Source organism: Tetrao urogallus (assembly GCF_951394365.1).
Source record: "Tetrao urogallus genome assembly, chromosome: 10".
Taxonomy (NCBI): domain Eukaryota; kingdom Metazoa; phylum Chordata; class Aves; order Galliformes; family Phasianidae; genus Tetrao; species Tetrao urogallus.
Genome location: NC_136823.1, coordinates 9,778,272 through 9,797,380, shown reverse-complemented (window position 1 = coordinate 9,797,380; position 19,109 = coordinate 9,778,272). Strand labels below are relative to the sequence as shown.

General features: G+C 40.7%; 1 protein-coding gene across 2 annotated transcripts; it reads left to right on the top strand.

The window, feature by feature from the left end:
* Positions 1 to 9,550: 9,550 nt before the first annotated feature.
* On the top strand, positions 9,551 to 17,034 carry SEC61A1 (SEC61 translocon subunit alpha 1; the record flags this gene model as incomplete). Of its 2 annotated transcripts, XM_079540538.1 has the most annotated exons (11): positions 9,551 to 9,613; positions 9,953 to 10,018; positions 10,117 to 10,195; positions 11,047 to 11,178; positions 11,930 to 12,039; positions 12,251 to 12,404; positions 13,169 to 13,329; positions 13,539 to 13,736; positions 14,131 to 14,322; positions 15,938 to 16,014; positions 16,848 to 17,034. In XM_079540538.1, the coding sequence occupies exons 3-11, from the start codon at positions 10,135 to 10,137 to the stop codon at positions 17,032 to 17,034; spliced, it is 1,272 nt and encodes a 423-aa protein (XP_079396664.1). In that variant the 5' UTR covers positions 9,551 to 9,613; positions 9,953 to 10,018; positions 10,117 to 10,134. The 2 variants fall into 2 exon arrangements, with proteins under 2 accessions (XP_079396664.1, XP_079396665.1); XM_079540539.1 differs by lacking the exon at positions 9,953 to 10,018 and having other exon boundaries at positions 9,554 to 9,613.
* Between the last annotated feature and the right edge of the window lie 2,075 nt (positions 17,035 to 19,109).

Genomic DNA, 19,109 nt, shown 5'->3' with positions numbered 1-19,109 from the left:
AAGATTTCACCCTTCTGGTGAGGATGGAAAGGAAACAAAGCATGAGGTGAGAGGTGACAGCCTGGTGATGGGGACCTACACCTTTCAGGTCAAACACTGTGCAGGCCAAGAGTTACTCCCTGCAAATGGCTGTCTCTGACCACTGCTCAGTGCATTACTATCTGGCAATCCCATAGCTAATGAACAGGTCAACATGCTAAAAAATCAACAGAGAAAAAACCACTGGCCTCCCTGCTGGGAGCCTGAATAACAAGGCCATGGACTAAATAGCCTGTGATTTTCATGTTCTCTTCTCCAGATGATCCCCATTAGCAATGTTAAAGATCAGCCAAATGAATTTTGCATTAATGTTATCTACACCCCAAACAGGGAGAGAGTGCATAAAGATTTAAGGTAGGTCAAATGGAAGGAGCTCCCAAACCAGCATCCTATCTTACCATTTGAGATAGGTCTGCTCCATTCATTCCTCATTTTGCCCTTACTCCTGGTTAATTCACTGCAGCAGTAGCCCATTGAAAACAAAAGGAGCAGTTCTTTATTTTAGGTCAGTTCAAATCCTAAGGGGAGAAAGCTCATATTTAATCTGAGTCTCAAATGTTATATCAGATATTTCGGTGTCTATCATTTATCTGTATTTTTTAAGTTTCTACAGAGTGACAGGCTAGATGCACAAAGTGGTATCTCTGTAAGTTCCCTCTGGGGAACAAGGTGTTTGACTTCATAGAATCACAGAACTCTAGCTCACATTCAGAGTATGCAGAGGTTAAAGGATCCTTAACGTTCTTCTTTCTTGCAGCACCCCTCAGTATTGATGTTTTAAGGACAGATCTTTGCCTACTGGAATCAATGGCAGAACTCCCATTGACATAACTTGTTTTTTGCCCTCTAGTTGTTTGAAATGTTTGCATAAGAATTGCTGTGAGTTGTGAGATATGACTAAAAGCAGAATGGAAGTATCTAAGCCAGACCCACTTGTGGTGCAGTCAGAACTCTGAAGTGCAGATGAAAGAAGCTAAGTCTGCAGCTCAGCTGCAGAACTTGAAAAAAAGCCTTTTACAGCCAGATCATTTCATCATCCGTGTTGCCATGAAGCCACAGAATTGTGTATACTGGCACAGCACAAAGAGGCACAGAGAAAGAAACAAACGCTGCTAATGGGTGTGTGGTGCAGCAGCTGATGGTGCCAGCACAGCCACTTGAAAATTCACTCATCAAACCATGCCTGGGTGCACCAGCATGCACCTCAGCCCTGAAACTCGCCCGCTGTAAAGTCTGCTCTTTGGAGTGCTTTAAGGGGAGGAATAGTCAAAGACTGTACAATCAAAGATTGATAATTGCTGCAGAGCCTTGTCGTGACTCAGACATTAATAGCTTGCTGCTTGATGCCTCGTGCTCTCATACAAAGAGGCCAAACAGCATATGAACAAAACCATGGGATAAGAGGTTCAGTCTTTTTCAAGTGTTTGTAGATGATAAAACCTTCGGAAAGGTTTTTGTTCAAATACATTTCAAAAAGGATGACGACTCCACCCCTCAGCACTGCAGCATGGAGCAGTCATCTGATACGCAAAATAACAGTGATCTTGCCAGGAAATTTTCTGTGCTAATGCTGCTGTCCTGGGCATCTCAATCTTTAATCTGATTTATTTGTTCCTTATTTCAGGTAAGTCAGTGTAACAGCAATGTTCAGTCAAACCTGCAAACCACCAGGCACATCGCTGGCACGGCATGTTAGCAATGTGCTCTCTGCAGTTGGCCACTGTCCTGATTACTTGAATTTAAGGAGGAATTTAATGTGCTTGTACTACTGCGAGATTGCAAGGTCAGCTTGTATTTACCTCTTTATTTTCTCAGCTGAGCTAGATAGAGCCTGATATAGACAAATGTTATTTTTATAAGGAAAGTAAATCCTTATAAGCACAAATGTGAAGGGAAGCTGCAGCTAGCATTTTTGGAACCATCTGTGCAGTGTGTATTTAAATCACATTTCTGTTGTTATTGGATTATTGGATGCATTTTATAAAGTACATTAGGAGATCCACTGGGATGGGATCCACTCAGAGAATGTGATCCAGCAAACCAATGCTGTTAGCACTTCTAAAAGCCTTCTCTGGGATCAAGGAAAACAGTGATTAAAAGGCAATTAGACAAAGTGATATGTAGCAAGTAATTGATTTTGTTTGTATCCAACCTGCAACTTTTAAAAGGAAAGATGGTTTCAAGAAAACACTTCACAGATCTGACTGAGAAGCTGAAAACATCCAGCTGCTGAATGCCACTGTTCTTCCGCTGAGAAATACAGGTGGTTCAGGTCTAGAGAAAGAACCAGCTCCTGGGAATGACACTGAACCCACTGCTGAACCATCCACAACAGCCTGCCCTATGTAAATTGTAGTGGGCTCTTGAGGGGCATGCTTAACAAATCCTACAACAAACATGATGGAAATCAAGGCGGTCCTTTTCAACGCAGGCCATTCTATGGTTCTATCAGTTGAACTAAAATTGAACTGAAAGACCACTGGAAATATTGCTGCCTGGGGACTGCTCACAGTCAGAATGTAGAAGTTCTGGTCACTGCATTAATGACAGCGAATACTTTTGTGGTGCCAGGAAAGGTCGACAGGACAAGCGGAAATGGAGGAGATCTAAATTGGATATAAGGAAGAATTTCTTTACAGCCAGGGCTGAGCGAGACACTGGCACAGGCTGCCCACAGAGGTGGTGGGTGCCACCACCCAAGGTCAGGCTGGATGGGCTCTGAGCACCTGGTGGAGCTGTGAGTGTCCCTGTTCATTGCAGGGAGTCAGACCCTTTAAGAGTCCCTTCCAACTCAAAGGATTCTATGATTCCATGATGATTCAAGGAAAGAAAGCTATTAGAAGAAACTACAGAGACATCTAGCTCTACCTCCTTACACCTGCAGTTGCTTGCCAACCAGTGGTATACTGTGGAGATAAGCAAGCATAATAAAAATGTTACAGTAAATTTTAAAAATGGAAGAACTGGAAATAGAACGCTGTTTTTAATTGCAAAGTGTTTCTCATGCAAATGTTCTTGAAGTTATTTCACAAAAGAGATTGAACAAAATACAATAAAAATCAAATCAAACCTTATTCACTGTATACCAAATCGAACAGCTCAGGTTTCAGCTTTGGTTTTAAAGCCAGAAATAGAATTTACCTGATGAATTTCTGCTGCTACTCAGAATTCCAAAAATGAAAAAAAAAAACAAACCCAATAGCTGAAAAGGTAATTTGCAAACAGTCTGGATTTAAAAGCTATGTTGCCAAGACAGCAAAGTGAAAGATTCAAAGAATTATTCAACAAGAAGCAAATATCTGCAAAATAGAGAGGATTCAGTCCTATTTCAGAATCAAACCCACAATTTCACATGTACATGTATTTTCTGACTGCTGTCAGAACATCTGGGCTGGAGCAAAGAGATCCAGTACCACATAAAACATAACTTGAAAACCAGACTGCTCTTATGAGTAGCTCTCCAGTCCTAAATATAGGTTCAATGTATTTTTAGCACAGAAGGAATTTTTGCTAATGCTTCACAAAATTCTAGAGCACATGAATGCTCCGTGACAAAAGCCACATCTGAAAAGGTGTACAGAAGTTTGGCAGTGATGATTTCTAATCTTGGCCAGTTTCTACATGATGCCAGCTACAGCCAAACTGGCAGTGATTTTTATGTAAATGAGTCAATTATTGGAAATATATGGATCTTGTTACTCAGCTATAGGCACTGAAATACTGAAGTCAGTATTTCCAGCACAGGCACTTCTTTTCTTAATGCTCCACACATTTTTCTTTTATCTTTTTTTCCTCCTTATAGGTCAACAGTTTGATGGTTGAAAAACAGATCACATAACTGAAAGCTAGTTCTTAATCCTTACAACTCTGAACATGCTTGGGGTAATTAGCTCTAGTATCATTTTTACAGAATCCAGTAATGGCAGCCACAGTAAAACAAGTGGAACATGAAAAATAACCTTTCTCTGTGGTCTCTTTTTCTTTTTCAAGTTACAGTCTTATAAAGTGTTCTAGATGAAGCATTGCCATGAATGCAGGGAGCAGAGTGATTGATGTTCTAGGAGTGCCTGGGTGAACAAGTTGGAGAAATAGGGACGTGAGTCATGACAGGGGTTCTGGATTCAAAACATTTCATGCAAGACGTCGTTAACTTCTCATGTCCTGGTAATGATGTCAGAAATCCTTTTGTGCACTGCAGCATTGGGGTGATGTCTGACAGGGAAGCTAAGTTTACTTCTTTTGATGCATGTAGGGCAATTCTATTTAAACACTGGTTTTGGTATTTGAGCTTAGATATCTAAATTGGATTTTTTTTTGCAAATAACCACAATTCTGTAAACTTCAGGATAGGATCTGATTTTGCATTTCTTAACCTTCTATATTTAGGAAGGAATCTGAATTGCATCCCTTATAGAAAATGCAGGTTTTATCTTTTAGAATGCATGTCCTCAGCTAGAAGGAATTTACATTTTTATAGTCCTTTTATTAAAGAAGCAGAGGATTTTATTGGATAGAAAGAAAAAAAAAAGACAAATTAACTGATTTCTTTGCTTCAATCAGGCAGAAAGACCTCTTCACTCAGCATTTTCCATTGCCCTGCAATAAAGTACAAGTTGAAATTTATGTAAGAAAATATTACTCCATAATACTTAAGTGGAAATGTGGCTCTCAACACCTCACCGAAGAAGAGGTCTCCAATGGCACAGCTGGATTATGCAGAGAAACATATCACAGCGATCTCCTCAACTATCACAGACCCAAGTTCTCTGTGCAGCAATAGGAGCTACCATTAGGAAGCTCCTGGCAGGATTGCCATGTTTATATAACACTCAGCATGTGCAGTTCTGGTCCTGAACGGTCCCACTGATGCCATATAACTAATAATAATGATAATGAAACTTGCCAGCAGAGTTTTCTGTACTTCACGCACACTGAGATGGCATTATAAGTAAAGCAGTTCTTCCACCTTGTGGTTAAACAGACTACTACTGGTTTGTACATCAAGTATCAGAGCCTTCATATGAATACGGCTGTTAAACAGACCCGTACACAAGGCTCTGTTGGTACCTCTTGCAGCCCAATGCTGCATCTATTAACTAGCCCCATTCTGGAAGGTGCATGTCCTTGTATGTGTGAGTGTACACACACAAACGCGTAAGAACAAACAGATTTCATTTTCCTCCAGAGATCCTGGGATGTGCTGTAACAACAGCTTAAGGGAGTTTCTTAGCTTCCTTGGTAAAAAAGGCCTTTATTCAATGCAGCGTGAAAGCTCTGTCACGCAGATAACAAGTGGCAAAGTGGGAACAGAGAGTGAGCATGTCACAGATGTGAAGAACTGGACCCCTTCAAACAGTTTGTGGACAGTTTCTGTAAGCGGTGCTGCTACAGCTAAGCTGAACTGTTTGGATGCAATGAGAAATTCATCTAAGCTGCTTTGTTTCACTTCTACTCTCCACTCCTATTTTCTGCTTTTTACCTCTCACTGTTGAAGCAATCATACAGCCTTTCTTGTTTGCATCAGGGTACAATTCAGCACAATTGGGTCCAGCATCTGTAGTCAGTAACTACAGAGTGTAGACATTTCAAAAGCAGTAATTAAATGTCAATTTTATACTAATGTAATAGAGGTGTATTGAGATATATAATTTTGCAGCAAATGATGAAGATTTGCACAGTGTGAAACAGTGGAACACATTGACTAACAAAATTTAAAGCCACTAAGTGAATATTAATGATTTTAATGGCCCTAAATTACACTATTTTCAAAGCAGAATAACTTAGGTTACAACAGAGGAACTGATTTGGTTCAAAGAAATCAAGGCAAGTTGTTTAATCTGCTTCTCAGATACTGCTTTTTTTTCTAAAGAGCTGTTTATTTATTATATGCCAGCCTCATCATCGTTATTCCAGTTGTACCAGCTGTCGCTGTACTAAACTGAGTCCTCTTGTAGCAGTCGCTACTACTCCAAAACTGTGAAAATCAACCCTAGTTTTACCAATGCCACTTTTGTCACTCAAAGTGTGACTGGCTACCAAAATAGATCCCAAGATAAACTGAAGTTAGGGAGTCACAGTAAGCTGAAACTCGACCCTGTGTCTCACACGGCGTCACCAAAATAATTCCCCAACAACTGTATCGTCAGTTTCTTTTACTCTTCTGTTCTGCAGTGACAGCTGATGACACAAAGCAGCCGACCCTGAATTCTCTCTCTGTCTTTTTTTTTTTTTTTTTTTAATTCAGTTAGCAAAAAAAAGAGGCTTTTCACTGTGGATTTCTAAGGAAGCTAGCTTTCATAAACCATTTATTTCCAGAACTGAACTTCAGTGACAAATTCAGCCATAGTATTGTATTTTCATATTCCCAAATGTGAAGTTTTTCAGATTCAGAATGGCCAAAAGAGAGAGGTAAGAAAAAACTACTGAATTTTCAGCTTCCATATCTAAGTAGACAACTCTAAATGAAATTATAAGGTTTGTTTTCGTCTAGTATCAAATTACATTATTGATTAAACTATTTTAAAAAACAACAGGAAATCCATATGTCTAACAGATGGGCCTTGTGAAGAACAACACCCCTTTCTTTAACCTATCTGTATGTCACAGATGAAAAAAATAACACCATAGCATAAAGAACAAGTGTGACTTTATATCCTGGGAAGCCATCTTTTAAGGATAGACTTATCACTGTGAAGGAGAAATAGAGTGAGGCCCTAGAGATTGACACTATCTATTTGTCAAAAGAACAATTACAATAGAAACAGTGGATTGACAAGCTTCCCCACAGACTCTCTCAAAAATGCCCAAGCTTGATTCCGAGATAACATCTTTGAGAAGACACCTTACACAGATGTATTAGATAAGCGGAGTCAACATTTCTCCAGAGGTGCTCATCAGCATCTCCACTGAGCATGGAGTCTAGACAGTGACCTACTCACCTGACTTCTAAGTGGCTAAAAGCAGAGAAGCTGTTTAGATAAGAATAAAGCCACGTTATCCTTTCTAACTTAACCATGATCTGGCATAGTGATGTTATCAACACCCCTCACAGCAGTTTCCCGTGTTTTAATAAATTCCACAAAATTCTGGCAGGTCATTGTTTGCTTCTATCTTTGATTCCAGTTGTTGCTTCCTTGTTCAGACTTCCACAAAATTACTGCTAATTCTCCTTTCTCTTCCACCAGTTGCCTTTGGTAAATGGTGTCAATCCCTGTGTTAATAAGCCAAAAAGATCTCATGAAGTAAACTCTGCCTAAGAGTGTGTAATTTGAAAAACAGCTGCTTCCTCAATAATTGGAAATGAGTGGGTAAAAACCATTCATAAATTGGAAATTTTAAAGCAAGCTCCACTGGCCAAGGGCTGACTACAACAGTCTCAGTGCCATCAGTGGATATCTTTGATAACTCTTAGAAGTGCGCAGTTTCAGAAGATTTGAGGCAGGCAGATATAACATCCACTACAATAAATGAATAAAAAGGAGAAGGGAAAAAAAAATAACACCACCCATCAGGCAATGGAAATTAGGTCTGCTAATTTTAAAGTTAATATCAGGGAAGAAGAGATCAACTAATCAAACATAGCTAAGTGCCTAGAAAAGAACAAGGAGATTTGTGGAAACCACAGTGGATTTCACAGTGTTTATGCTGAGTAATTCTCTTGTATCAGCACCTCTATTTGCTTTCCTCCAACTTCTGTTTACCTTCAGCTTTCAGGGCAGCGATAAGTCCCTCTCTAAATGCCTGGAAAGCAGGCAGAACGTTGTGTTACTCTTAAAAACACCTTCAGCAAGAGGTCCATGGGACTACTTTTCACTTGTTGGAGAAGGGGTTGTTCGGGGGTTGGAGATTCACGATCCTTGAGGTCCCTTCCAACCCTGGCCATTCTGTGATACAAACACATGCTACACGTCAGCACTTTTTGGCACAAAGCACAGCGCTGCACCTTTTTACCAGTGCTTTGTATTTCACAGGAGGCTCAGCTTTCTCCAGCTGTGTTAAACCCAGCCTGAGGCTCACGAAAAGGATAGACGTGGCACTGAGGGACGTGGTTAGAGGGCGCGGTGCTGATGCTTGGACTCGGTGACTTTAAGACGACAAGATAAGATGGCGGCCAGGGGAGCTGACTACAACTCCCAGACTGCCACACGACTGGGTGCCTTCACCCACACGGAGCCAATAAACATCAGTATTTCCAGGCGGGCGCCGCAGGCTGTGTGAGCAGTGCATGCTGGGAGTTGTAGGCGATTGGCCGGCGCGGGGGAAGAGAACAGCGCCTGCGCAGTGCGGGCTGCGGCGCGTGGCAGGAAGCGGAAGCGGAAGGGCAGGGGGCGGCCCGGCTCAGTCCTGACGTGTCCATCCCGGGCAGCCGCCGCAGCGCTCCGCGCTCCCGTCCCCGGCCGCCATGGGGAGTGAGTATTGGGGTGTTTGATTGGGGCTGAGCTCTGTGCGGGTGTAGGGGCGGGCGGGGAGCCGCGCTGACGGGGTGCCGCTCTGCCCGAGCCCGCCGGAGCCCCGGGCTGCGCGCTCTCTCTGCGGCCAGGCCTCGTAGGGCAGGCGGGCTCCTTCCTCAGCTCTGGAGGTTCCTTCTGCCTTTCTTTTTCTTGAGTGAAATAATCGTTTCCTGGGCACGGCAACTTCCTCCTGGAAGGAAGAGCCTTCTGAAAAGCGTCTCGTTATCATAGCTGCTAGCCTCTCCTACGGCTTGGTTAAGGCATTGAAAGCACAGCTAATGATTTGAGATGGAGCAGTTCTTTATGAGTTAGTCGTAAAGCGTTATGGAAGTGCTGCCTTCCGTATGGAAGTGTGCAGCCACCAGGAGTTCCAGTTCTGCGTTGTCTCAGTCCTTCAGATTCGTCCCCAGATGCACGTGCAGTCTGAGCCTGGCCTCGGGAAGTTCAGCATTAACTCCATTCGAAACTAGTTACGTGTGATTGTGGCCAACGTGTGACTTTGCACATATTCCTATTTTGTGTGTGGTTGTTTTGGTGTTGTTGTTGTGTTTTTTTTCCCTAAAACTGAGGCAGCTTTGACTTTTCTGATCGGGGAACGTGTCCTTGTGACAAGGGGGTGATCATTGCAGGAGCAGTTCTGTAAAGAGACTTGAAGTAGAACATTGTGTGCGTGGACACTGAGTAGGAGCTCTTGAGCTGTGTGGCCTGAAGGCAGCTGCTGATTTTAACCTATCTTCAGTGTTGGATTTCTTAAATATTGGTACTTGAGAAGCGTTATGAAATTGAGTTATGAAGACATATATGTGTGCAAAACGGCAGCCGGTTTTCTGTGCTGCCAACCTACTCATTAAAAGCAGAAGGCTGTCAATTTGTTCTTTTTTTGTTCTTCTGTGTTTCCAATCCATATTCTACTTATCTTTTCTGCATACTTCTGCATGAGAATTAAAAAACAAAAAAAGGCAACATTTTTCTTAAACGCAGCATTTAATTTTATTCGAGCTTTTCCCTGTGTTCTTTCTGTGTGTTTACTTTGTCTTTTAAATAATTTCCTTGCAGTAAAATTTCTTGAAGTAATCAAGCCCTTCTGTGTTATCCTGCCTGAAATCCAGAAGCCAGAACGGAAGGTGAGTTGGTGAAATTTCATTCAGAAGTTTATATCTGTGTAATACAAGATGCTTGGCATTGTGGGGAGAATGACAAAGGATGCATTTCTGTGGAAATGCTAGAACTACCTTTAACTTACACTGACTTGCTTATTTGGATTAAGGGTTCAGTAAAGATTTGGCTGCATTCGGGGCAGAAGGGATGAAAGTGAACTATTTTGTTCAGTATCCTACACTTTGTTCCTTCAGAAGAAAATCAAATGCTCTGCAGTGTATCACTGTGAAAGTTTACTGGTTGACTAGATGTTGCTATTTTGGCAGCTTTATCTTCTTCAATGTGTTGTTTTGTTTTTCCTTTAGATTCAGTTTAAGGAAAAGGTACTATGGACAGCTATCACACTCTTCATCTTCTTAGTATGTTGTCAGGTATGCTTTTTTCCTGTTTGTAAGGAAGAGCTAAGATGGTGAATGGGTGTTACAAAGTCTAATTAAAAACTGTTTTCTTCTCTTGGTTGGATATTCAGATTCCCTTATTTGGCATAATGTCATCAGACTCAGCAGATCCATTCTACTGGATGAGAGTGATTCTGGCTTCTAATAGAGGTATGGTCAGTCTTCTAAGAGAAAATGTTTGTGACATGGAAGAAGACATTTTCAAATTTGTTCTTAATTTGTGGTTTCATTTATTGAAATGGGAAGTGGAACAAAGAGGAAAAAGTAATTTTATCTAATGTAAAAAAATATAAGTCAGCGTGGGATTGGAAGGGCACGCTTTCATGGACAAAATGACTTTGTAGCTGGCTGCAATCTATTCCATGCAAAAATGAGGGAGCATTTGGTGAGGAAAAAGACTGGGGAGAAAGAGTTCCAGCACTGCTGCTGGTACAGGATTCTGTGTACTTTCCAAGCTATTTCAGTCATACTGCAGCTGTATTTGCTTGCGTTCTGTTTTTCTGGATGATGTCTTTTCAGTCTGCCTCACCAAAGATTAAAGTCTGTGATTGTTTTATTAACTTCAGTTTATCAGAAAGGTTTTTAATGTAGATACAAATGAAGAATTGTGAGGTGATTTATGTGAGCACTCCTGAAAAAAGTGTGGGCTTTTGTTTTTAAATTGTTGTTATTTGTTTGTAAATAAATAATGAAGTTACTGATGATTGCCAAAGACAGAGCAAATTCCTACCTTGTCTTGTATACAGGAAAGCTGTTCCCAACACCAAAAGTCTTTTCCAGCAAATGTGATTCTTAAGGTACTGAGAAGTACTGCATTACTTATTAAACCAACTTTAACAAGCTTCTGTTACCATGGAAGCCTCTTATGTGTGTGGATATTTGGAGTTCTGTCTCATCTCTGTCATGATGCAAGGGGTGGAAAGTCAAACTTGGAAAGAAAGTGCTGGTGTGCACCATACCCACACACATCTGAGGGTCACTGTGCTTCCTGTGTCTGGCAGGTACATTGATGGAGCTGGGCATTTCCCCTATTGTCACTTCTGGGCTCATCATGCAGCTCTTGGCCGGTGCCAAGATCATTGAAGTTGGCGACACCCCAAAGGACAGAGCTCTATTCAACGGGGCACAGAAGTGTAAGTAGCAGCTGATGCTAAATGCCAAAGTAGGGTGATTTAGAATCTAACACTGACAACAGAACGTTGAAGTTTGCTTTGGTCTCCAATGTTCAGTACAGGATACAGACTTCTGTCGTGCTGTGTGTTCATGCTGTGCTACAGATGTCTCTTTCTGCAGCCTTGCTGGCTGTTCTTTGGCTTGTTAGCATTTGGGGTCATTTAGGTTTGTAGAGGAAGAGTATCTGTGCAGCTGGCATTTGTGCTGCAATCTCATCAAATAAACTAAGCAATGTTTTGGGCACCCGTAGCTTGAATTATGCTGGGTGGTGTTTGTCTAAAAAAAAGTATGTATCTATGAAGATGTTAGTTGTAGTAGTTGTTACCTTACACTTTCAAGGATGGTTCTTCAGCAAGATGGGATAAATGGCTTTTAGAGCAATCTGAGTATTCTCAAATGCGTGGCAACAAAGCTCTTACTGATTTGTTTATGGGAAAGAAAGAATCATAACCGAAGTAATGTCAATTCCTCCTCAATTTTCAGTGTTTAAAGACATCCTTAGTAACTAAAAATACTTTTAAATCTTTGTTTCTGAAGTCTGTGCATACTTGTATTTTCAGTGCTAGATTTCAGAGAACAAACTTAACCTGCTCTTGAATGTTCTGTGACTTCTGTATTCCTTCCCAACTTGCACAAAGATGTGATGTTTGTCTAATTGTCCAGGACATAAATCTTCAGAACAAATATGTAATTGTTTTTTGTATTCTCCAGTGTTTGGAATGATCATTACCATCGGGCAGTCAATAGTCTATGTGATGACTGGGATGTATGGAGACCCATCTGAGATGGGCGCCGGTATCTGCCTGCTTATCACAATTCAGGTAATTTCTACTCTTCCCTCCTTTTTTGTCCTCCAAGGGGGTCAAGGATATCAGTGTTGTGGATTCTCTCCTTACCCACATGCAGGGAAGAGATGCCAGTGTGCTTGCTTTCTCATATGTAGTCTAATTTTCTAAGAGGAATTAATTTATTTTTTTTTTAACAAAAAATGAGAAGGAATGTGAGTAATGCTCCTGTTTGTTTTTACTGCAGCTTTTTGTTGCTGGATTGATAGTTCTGCTCTTGGATGAGCTCCTGCAGAAAGGGTATGGTCTTGGTTCTGGCATCTCTCTCTTCATTGCTACCAACATCTGTGAGACTATTGTGTGGAAGGCGTTCAGCCCCACCACGGTGAACACAGGACGAGGTAATACTTGCATCAGAACTTCCTTATTTTCTCATGTGGAACATAAACACAGCAGCTTCTCCCCACAGCCTTCTAAAATTCCATCTCTTTACATCCCTTTATAGAATAGCACAATGATCTCTTAAAGTCAAAAAGACCAGTTTCTAATCCTGAACTCAGTGTCATACAGTGCCTCCATAAAACTTGATAGGGATGACTGCTGTTGTATTGCAGCTGCTGCCCAGCCTACTGACAAGTACCAGCTGTTCCTTTCTGTTCCTTATCTTACTCTTTGCTCCAAACCCCTTATTCTCCAAACCTGATAGGAGGCAATCATGTTGCTGATGTATACTAGAAAACTGAAATGAAGTAATTGCATTTTTTAAATTCAAACAGTAGCCAATGGCTGACCACAAATAATACTAGAAACGTTATCTCCCTTGTTTGAAAATAAATTAAAAAAAAAAAAAAAAAATTAAAAAAAAAAAAAAACAAAAACAAAAAAAACCAGAACAACAAAAAAAAAAAACCAGAACACAAAAAATTGTGTAAGTAATTTTGTGTCTCAGGAGATCAGTGAAGTTATTCCATTTGGTGTTTGGGTGGTGATTCGTTCCTAGTTTCATACAGGGGGGATTTCTGAATGTGCCCTTAATATGAACAGGGATGGAAGTGGTTCTGTTATGAGTCCTGTACTGTAGAAGAATGCTTCATTGGACAAAGCACTGAAATTTAAAGATAAAGATATCATGCTTAACTTGAGTTTTTTTCTTTTTCCACCCAAGGCATGGAATTTGAGGGTGCCATCATTGCTCTGTTTCATCTTCTGGCTACTCGTACAGACAAAGTCAGAGCTCTTCGTGAGGCCTTTTACCGTCAGAATCTCCCTAACCTCATGAATCTGATTGCCACCATCTTCGTGTTTGCGATTGTAATTTATTTCCAGGTCAGTTGGCATAAAGAGAGTTACTAAGCTGTTTCTATGGAAAAAGATGTGTAATCTGCTTCCTGTTAAAGGAAGTGCCGTCGTTTTTTTGCATGTCATGTTTATTTTCTGCTGTTGTCAAGGCCTGGCCCTTTCAGTTCATGACCTGTGGTATGGGTTCATGCTGTCAAGTTATAATAAGGGGCTTTTCTCTTTTGGAAATTTTTCAGGGTTTCAGAGTGGATCTTCCTATTAAATCTGCTCGCTACCGTGGCCAGTACAACACCTACCCAATCAAGCTGTTCTATACTTCAAACATTCCCATTATTCTTCAGTCTGCCCTGGTGTCAAACTTGTACGTCATCTCCCAGATGCTTTCTGCACGCTTCAGTGGGAACTTACTGGTTAGCCTGCTGGGCACTTGGTCTGTGAGTATTCCTGGTGATCTTCCATAGAGCACTGTAGGAGTGCCATTAACAGGTGTGCTTGGAGAGATGGTCTCCCTAAACACAAGGGCACATGGGTATGCTGAAGCTTCTAGATTAGCAATTTGTTAAATTGATGATGGTGTGTGAGACTTGCTGTAGATGTTGAATCTTCATTCAATTCTCACCATTCTTTACTGTCCTGGGGGTTCTTACTGTTCCTTATTGTATTCCATTTCCACATTAAAAACTGCTTATGATAGTAAAGTTGAGTCTTCATATGCTTCTGTAAGGATAATGAAATACAGTGATGTAAAGGTGGGATATAAACCCAGGATTAACTTTATGGCTGAGAAATGGCAAGAAAACTGGTGACTAATTGCTTCCTTTTTTGTAGGACACCTCAGCTGGAGGCCCTGCTCGTGCTTATCCTGTTGGTGGACTTTGTTATTATCTGTCACCTCCAGAATCCTTTTCTTCAGTGTTAGAAGACCCTGTCCATGCAGTTGTTTATATTGTGTTTATGCTGGGTTCCTGTGCTTTCTTCTCTAAAACATGGATTGAAGTCTCTGGCTCGTCTGCCAAAGATGTAAGTTTAAAATGATAAATGATATCTTGATTAAAAACAGCAGATATACATACTGAGTTTTTCTTAGATTACTGTTAAGCTGGTGATCTTCACAGTAATTTTTATCATTTGTGTAAGCAGTGGTTTTGATTTTTGGATTAGAAAGAGCTTTAAAAAAATGATAACTGGGGAGAGTGAGGGAAAAATGAAACTTTTTTACTTATTTTTGCCCTCTTCTCTTTACTGCTGTTTTTGAAAGCAGTGACAATAGCAAAAGACATACAGGGTTTTTTTGTTAGCATTAGGAAACTTCTGACACTGCTACATGAAATGTGATGAGTATGAGGAAAGATCAGGTAACACTCAAAGCTTTTAGCACCATATCACAATTGCAGTGTGTACAAGGCAGTTGCCACTTATAGGAACCTGCAGGTAAAACTTAAGTATCCATTTCTGGCATAAAGAGCTCATAGTTTGTTCTCAGGGAAGATTAACAAGAACTTTTTAACTTAAAAGATCTGAGAACTGAGAATGTAGTTCTGTGCATTAATGTATGTTTGGCTTCTTAAATTTCCTTTTGCTTCAAGATATTTGATATTGAGTAACTGTAATTCTCCAGTTGGAATTGGAAAACGAGATGGAAAATATCTGTCATTTTGGTATATTTGTATTGTATGGTTTGGGGGCAGGAAATGAAGTTTGACAGCCATGTGGAATGGTTTAATCCATACTTGAACAAATATGTAATAGTTGCATGGTGAGTTAACAGCAGGAGCACTCATTTTGGGTTTGCATCTGGCTGCTTGCTGTCAGACCTGCAAGGAGGCGCTTGCAGCCATTTATGGATAGAATTTCTTTCAGAATGAATGGAGATACAACTTGTAATGCTTCAGTACACTTTCCTCATACTGAAGAAAAGCTGATGTAAACAAGATCAAAAATTAAAAATTGATAAACCATTACTTATGTATACGTTCACAGTATGGTGGAAAACTGGTAGCTTAATCATCTGCAAGTACATTTAATTGGGTTACAGGCAGCTTTAGAAGCTCATCTACAAGAGTTTCAGTTCCTGTCAGTAGTTAGATGTTAGCAGGACTCAATTGTAATCCCATCCACTTGCAGAAATACCATTTAAGAGTAGTTTTCCAAGAAACAATCCTTTCTCAGTCATTTCCCTTCTAGTATAGTCTCACAGATAGCTCAGCTGAATGTGGGAGACTGCTGGAATGCACACTTCATAAGATGGTTTTAACAACATCAACTAAACCCTAACCAGGAGAGAGTAGAGACTTGGTGCTAGAACAGGACTTGTATTTACTATGGGAACAGTAATGGTGTAACAGCTGTAGCTTGTAGTGTGTGGGACAGCCACGGGTTTCCGTGTTCTTGTTTTCTCAAGGAAGGAGAGTTCTAGTTGTAGGACTAGAACTATCCAAGGAGCTTTGCATAATTGACAGTATGGAGAACTGCCTCTGACTGCAGTCTGGATTATCCTGAGTTGAAATACTGGCTGTTTTTATGTGTGAAAATGAAACACGAGAAAGACCAGTAACTCACTGAAATGCCTTGCTCTGGATTCTGGACTTGGCTAATAGTACTAACCTAACTGACTCCTTTTCTTTATTCGATGCAGGTTGCCAAACAGTTGAAAGAACAGCAAATGGTGATGCGAGGCCACAGAGAAACTTCAATGGTACATGAACTGAACAGGTGAGCTGTGCCCTTCACAAGTTGCTTATGCAAAGTGTGGGAGAACACATTGTAAACTTTGCTTAGACTGACATTTTCTGGACCCTAGTACATGGCTGTTCTTTAAGCTTTAGGGTTCTGTGCATGGGCATGGAGCACTGCCTCTCGTTAATAGCTGGACTTGCACAGCAGGATGTTGTTGCCTTGCAGTTAGAAAACATGCTTGAACTTCAGAGCTTTTATTTTCTTGTTTTATTTTTCCTTATGTCAACCTTTATAGGGAAGTTAGTAATGAGGGTGGAAGTATACTACACTTCAAACTGACAAACAGCACTTTAAGATTGTTCATGTGTCTTAAGAGTACTGCTTTCTATGTACTCCTGTCTAAAACTAGGAGCTACTTAAATCCAGTAGGTGTAGAGGCAAGCAGAGATTGGTCTAGATGAATCATGTTACAGAAATATTATTGCAACTTTTGATTTCAATCATCTGCAAATGTCTTGAGGATCTAACATTCATTAACATGTGCTTAATTACCTGGTAGACTGAAATGCACATCTCTCAGCACATCTTCTTCTTTCCATTCAGGCTGGGTTTTCTTTCCTTACCTGGTGTACTGGTCCTAGTGTACAACCCTTCTCTGGGATTAGCGGACCTATACCAGAAGAGAGGATGCTACCACCGTTTAGATTATCTGTGTTTTGTTTTTCTCAGTGGGACTGGCTTCCTAGGAAACACCCATCTCCTCGATTTAATACATTCCATGGTTCCCATACAGTGATAATCCTATTACATTTACCATAATCCTGAGCTGGTTCTAATAGCACCTTTTGTATTCACATCTTGTTTTACAGGTACATTCCTACAGCTGCTGCATTTGGTGGCCTCTGTATTGGTGCCCTCTCTGTGTTGGCAGACTTCCTTGGGGCAATCGGGTCTGGAACTGGGATCCTGCTGGCTGTCACCATCATTTATCAGTACTTTGAGATATTTGTAAAGGAACAGAGTGAAGTTGGCAGTATGGGAGCTCTTCTTTTCTAAACCTAGCTTCTCATGGACCCAAGAGAGAAGGGAACAGCACTCTCTAAAGCATCCAGATGCAAAGAAGTAACGTAAACTTGAGAATGTCATTCCATAGGAACACATCTTTTAATAATGTTTCCGAAGCGCATTTCCTTATGTTCAAACTTTTCTAGCATACTGTTTGCATTTTATAAATTACTGAGGAAAAATGTGCACAATTTTTTTAATGGAAATTGTTTCTTAATTATGTGTTAGGAGAATCAGCTTTCTGAATTGGATTTAGTTCAACAACTCTTGGATTTTTTTTTATCCCCTCTAAAAATTAGTAAACCTGAAACCTTTACAGGTTTTAATAACTGTGGGTAGGGTTGAATGTTTGGAAGGGTTTTTTTTCCCATTTTATTTTTTTTTTTTTGCAGCTCCATTGCAGCAGTAGTGAGGAAAAACCTCTCCCCCTAATGCTTGAGTTCCGTAACTACAATTGTAAGCACAAACAGCGTTTAATATGTTCAGTTTTGTGATGTATTTTTGTTCAAATATGGCAGATTTGGGAGGCAGTTGCTTCTTTTCACTCTAAATAGCAACTCTAATTCCAGAAGTTTTGCAATTACTGAGCTGGACCTTGACAGATCTCAAATATTGTCTTGAGGCTTGTCAGGGTTTGGTAAGAGAATGTGTTCTTTCCCATCACTCTTGTCTGTAAGCAGAAAACTCAGGTCAGTTGAGACTGTGCCAGCATCTGTGCCTCAGGAATGGCACCTTTTGAAAGTTGGTAGTATGGCAGATTTGTAAAAACCTTTTAGTTAGGGCTCCTTGCCATTAGCTCTAGCACTTCTAGTTCTGATGCTAACTGAAAGAAATACGTGTTGTGGAAACTCAGATGCAAATCTGCTTGCATCCTTTTCTGAAGGTAGGTTTCATCAATTTTAAAAATTCTGGTTGTACAGTTGTCAGGATGTTGCCTGATTATATCTACATATCTGGTGAATTTTGAGTCATGCTCATGCAAAGGAGTGTGAAGAGAATGTCTTTTTTGCCTAGAATTCTTGTATTTAGTTGTAGATATGAGACCCTTGTCAAGTAACTCTTAGAGTCACGCAGAGGAGGCTTTTCCATCATGTAACTGTGTTGACCTGAATGGTGCACTGAAAAGTACTTCTACAGAAGGTATTGGGACCCCTTTTTTTCCTACCATCATATCTCCAAAATGGAGAAGTTGACAGTAGAAGACTTAATTTTCCATTTAAATTGTCAGTACTAATTAGGTGCCTAGGACCAAATGCCAATCTCTGTGTACGGGTCTTGTAAATCTTGCCAGTGTTGGACAACATGAGAGCCAGACTTAGAAGTCGTGATGTTGGGATGTTTCTGTGCACGGCTTCACTGCGCCTTGTGTGCAGTTGTGCGTGTTGTGCCAGCACTGAGTGCTTTACTGCTGCTGCTCAGAGTGGTGGGACTCTTACATTCCCGAGAAGCACAGATGACGTCCAGAAGCCCTTGATAATGTATTGAGCTCAAATACCAAATGCATGAGAATTCTGCAAACTCAGAATGAAATACACCTGTCTGTAAGAGTGAAGGCCTCGGGGAAAGGATCACAATGGGGAAAATGAACAAAAGGATTGGGATAAAGCATCTGAAATGCTCACTGCCAGCTGTTCACTGTTGATTCACACTACTTTCTGTCACTTTCCTGTCTGTTTTTTTTATAAAGTACAGGCATGCCGTGGTGTGATTTTGATGTGAAATCAGGGACAGTTAAAAGTGACTGACTGGAAAGGGAGGGAGTATGGTGTGGTTCTTTTTCTTTTGGAATTTTTTTAGTTGGTTTTCCAAGAAGTCCAATGTGATTTTTTTTTTTTTTCCTTTTTTTATTTGTAATAAAAAGGACTCAACTTCTACATGTGCAGTTCTGGCTGGGCTGGAGCTGGACGTGTATTTTTGACCATATCATCCGTTTTCACTGGTTGCTGTTCAGGCCATCAGCTCCTGAGTGTCCGAGCAGCACTCGTTCTATGCATCTGTACTTTTGTTGTCCAGTGCTGGAGTCTTTGTTATTGAGCAGCTGTGTCCTGGTAGCAGGACCTGCTGCT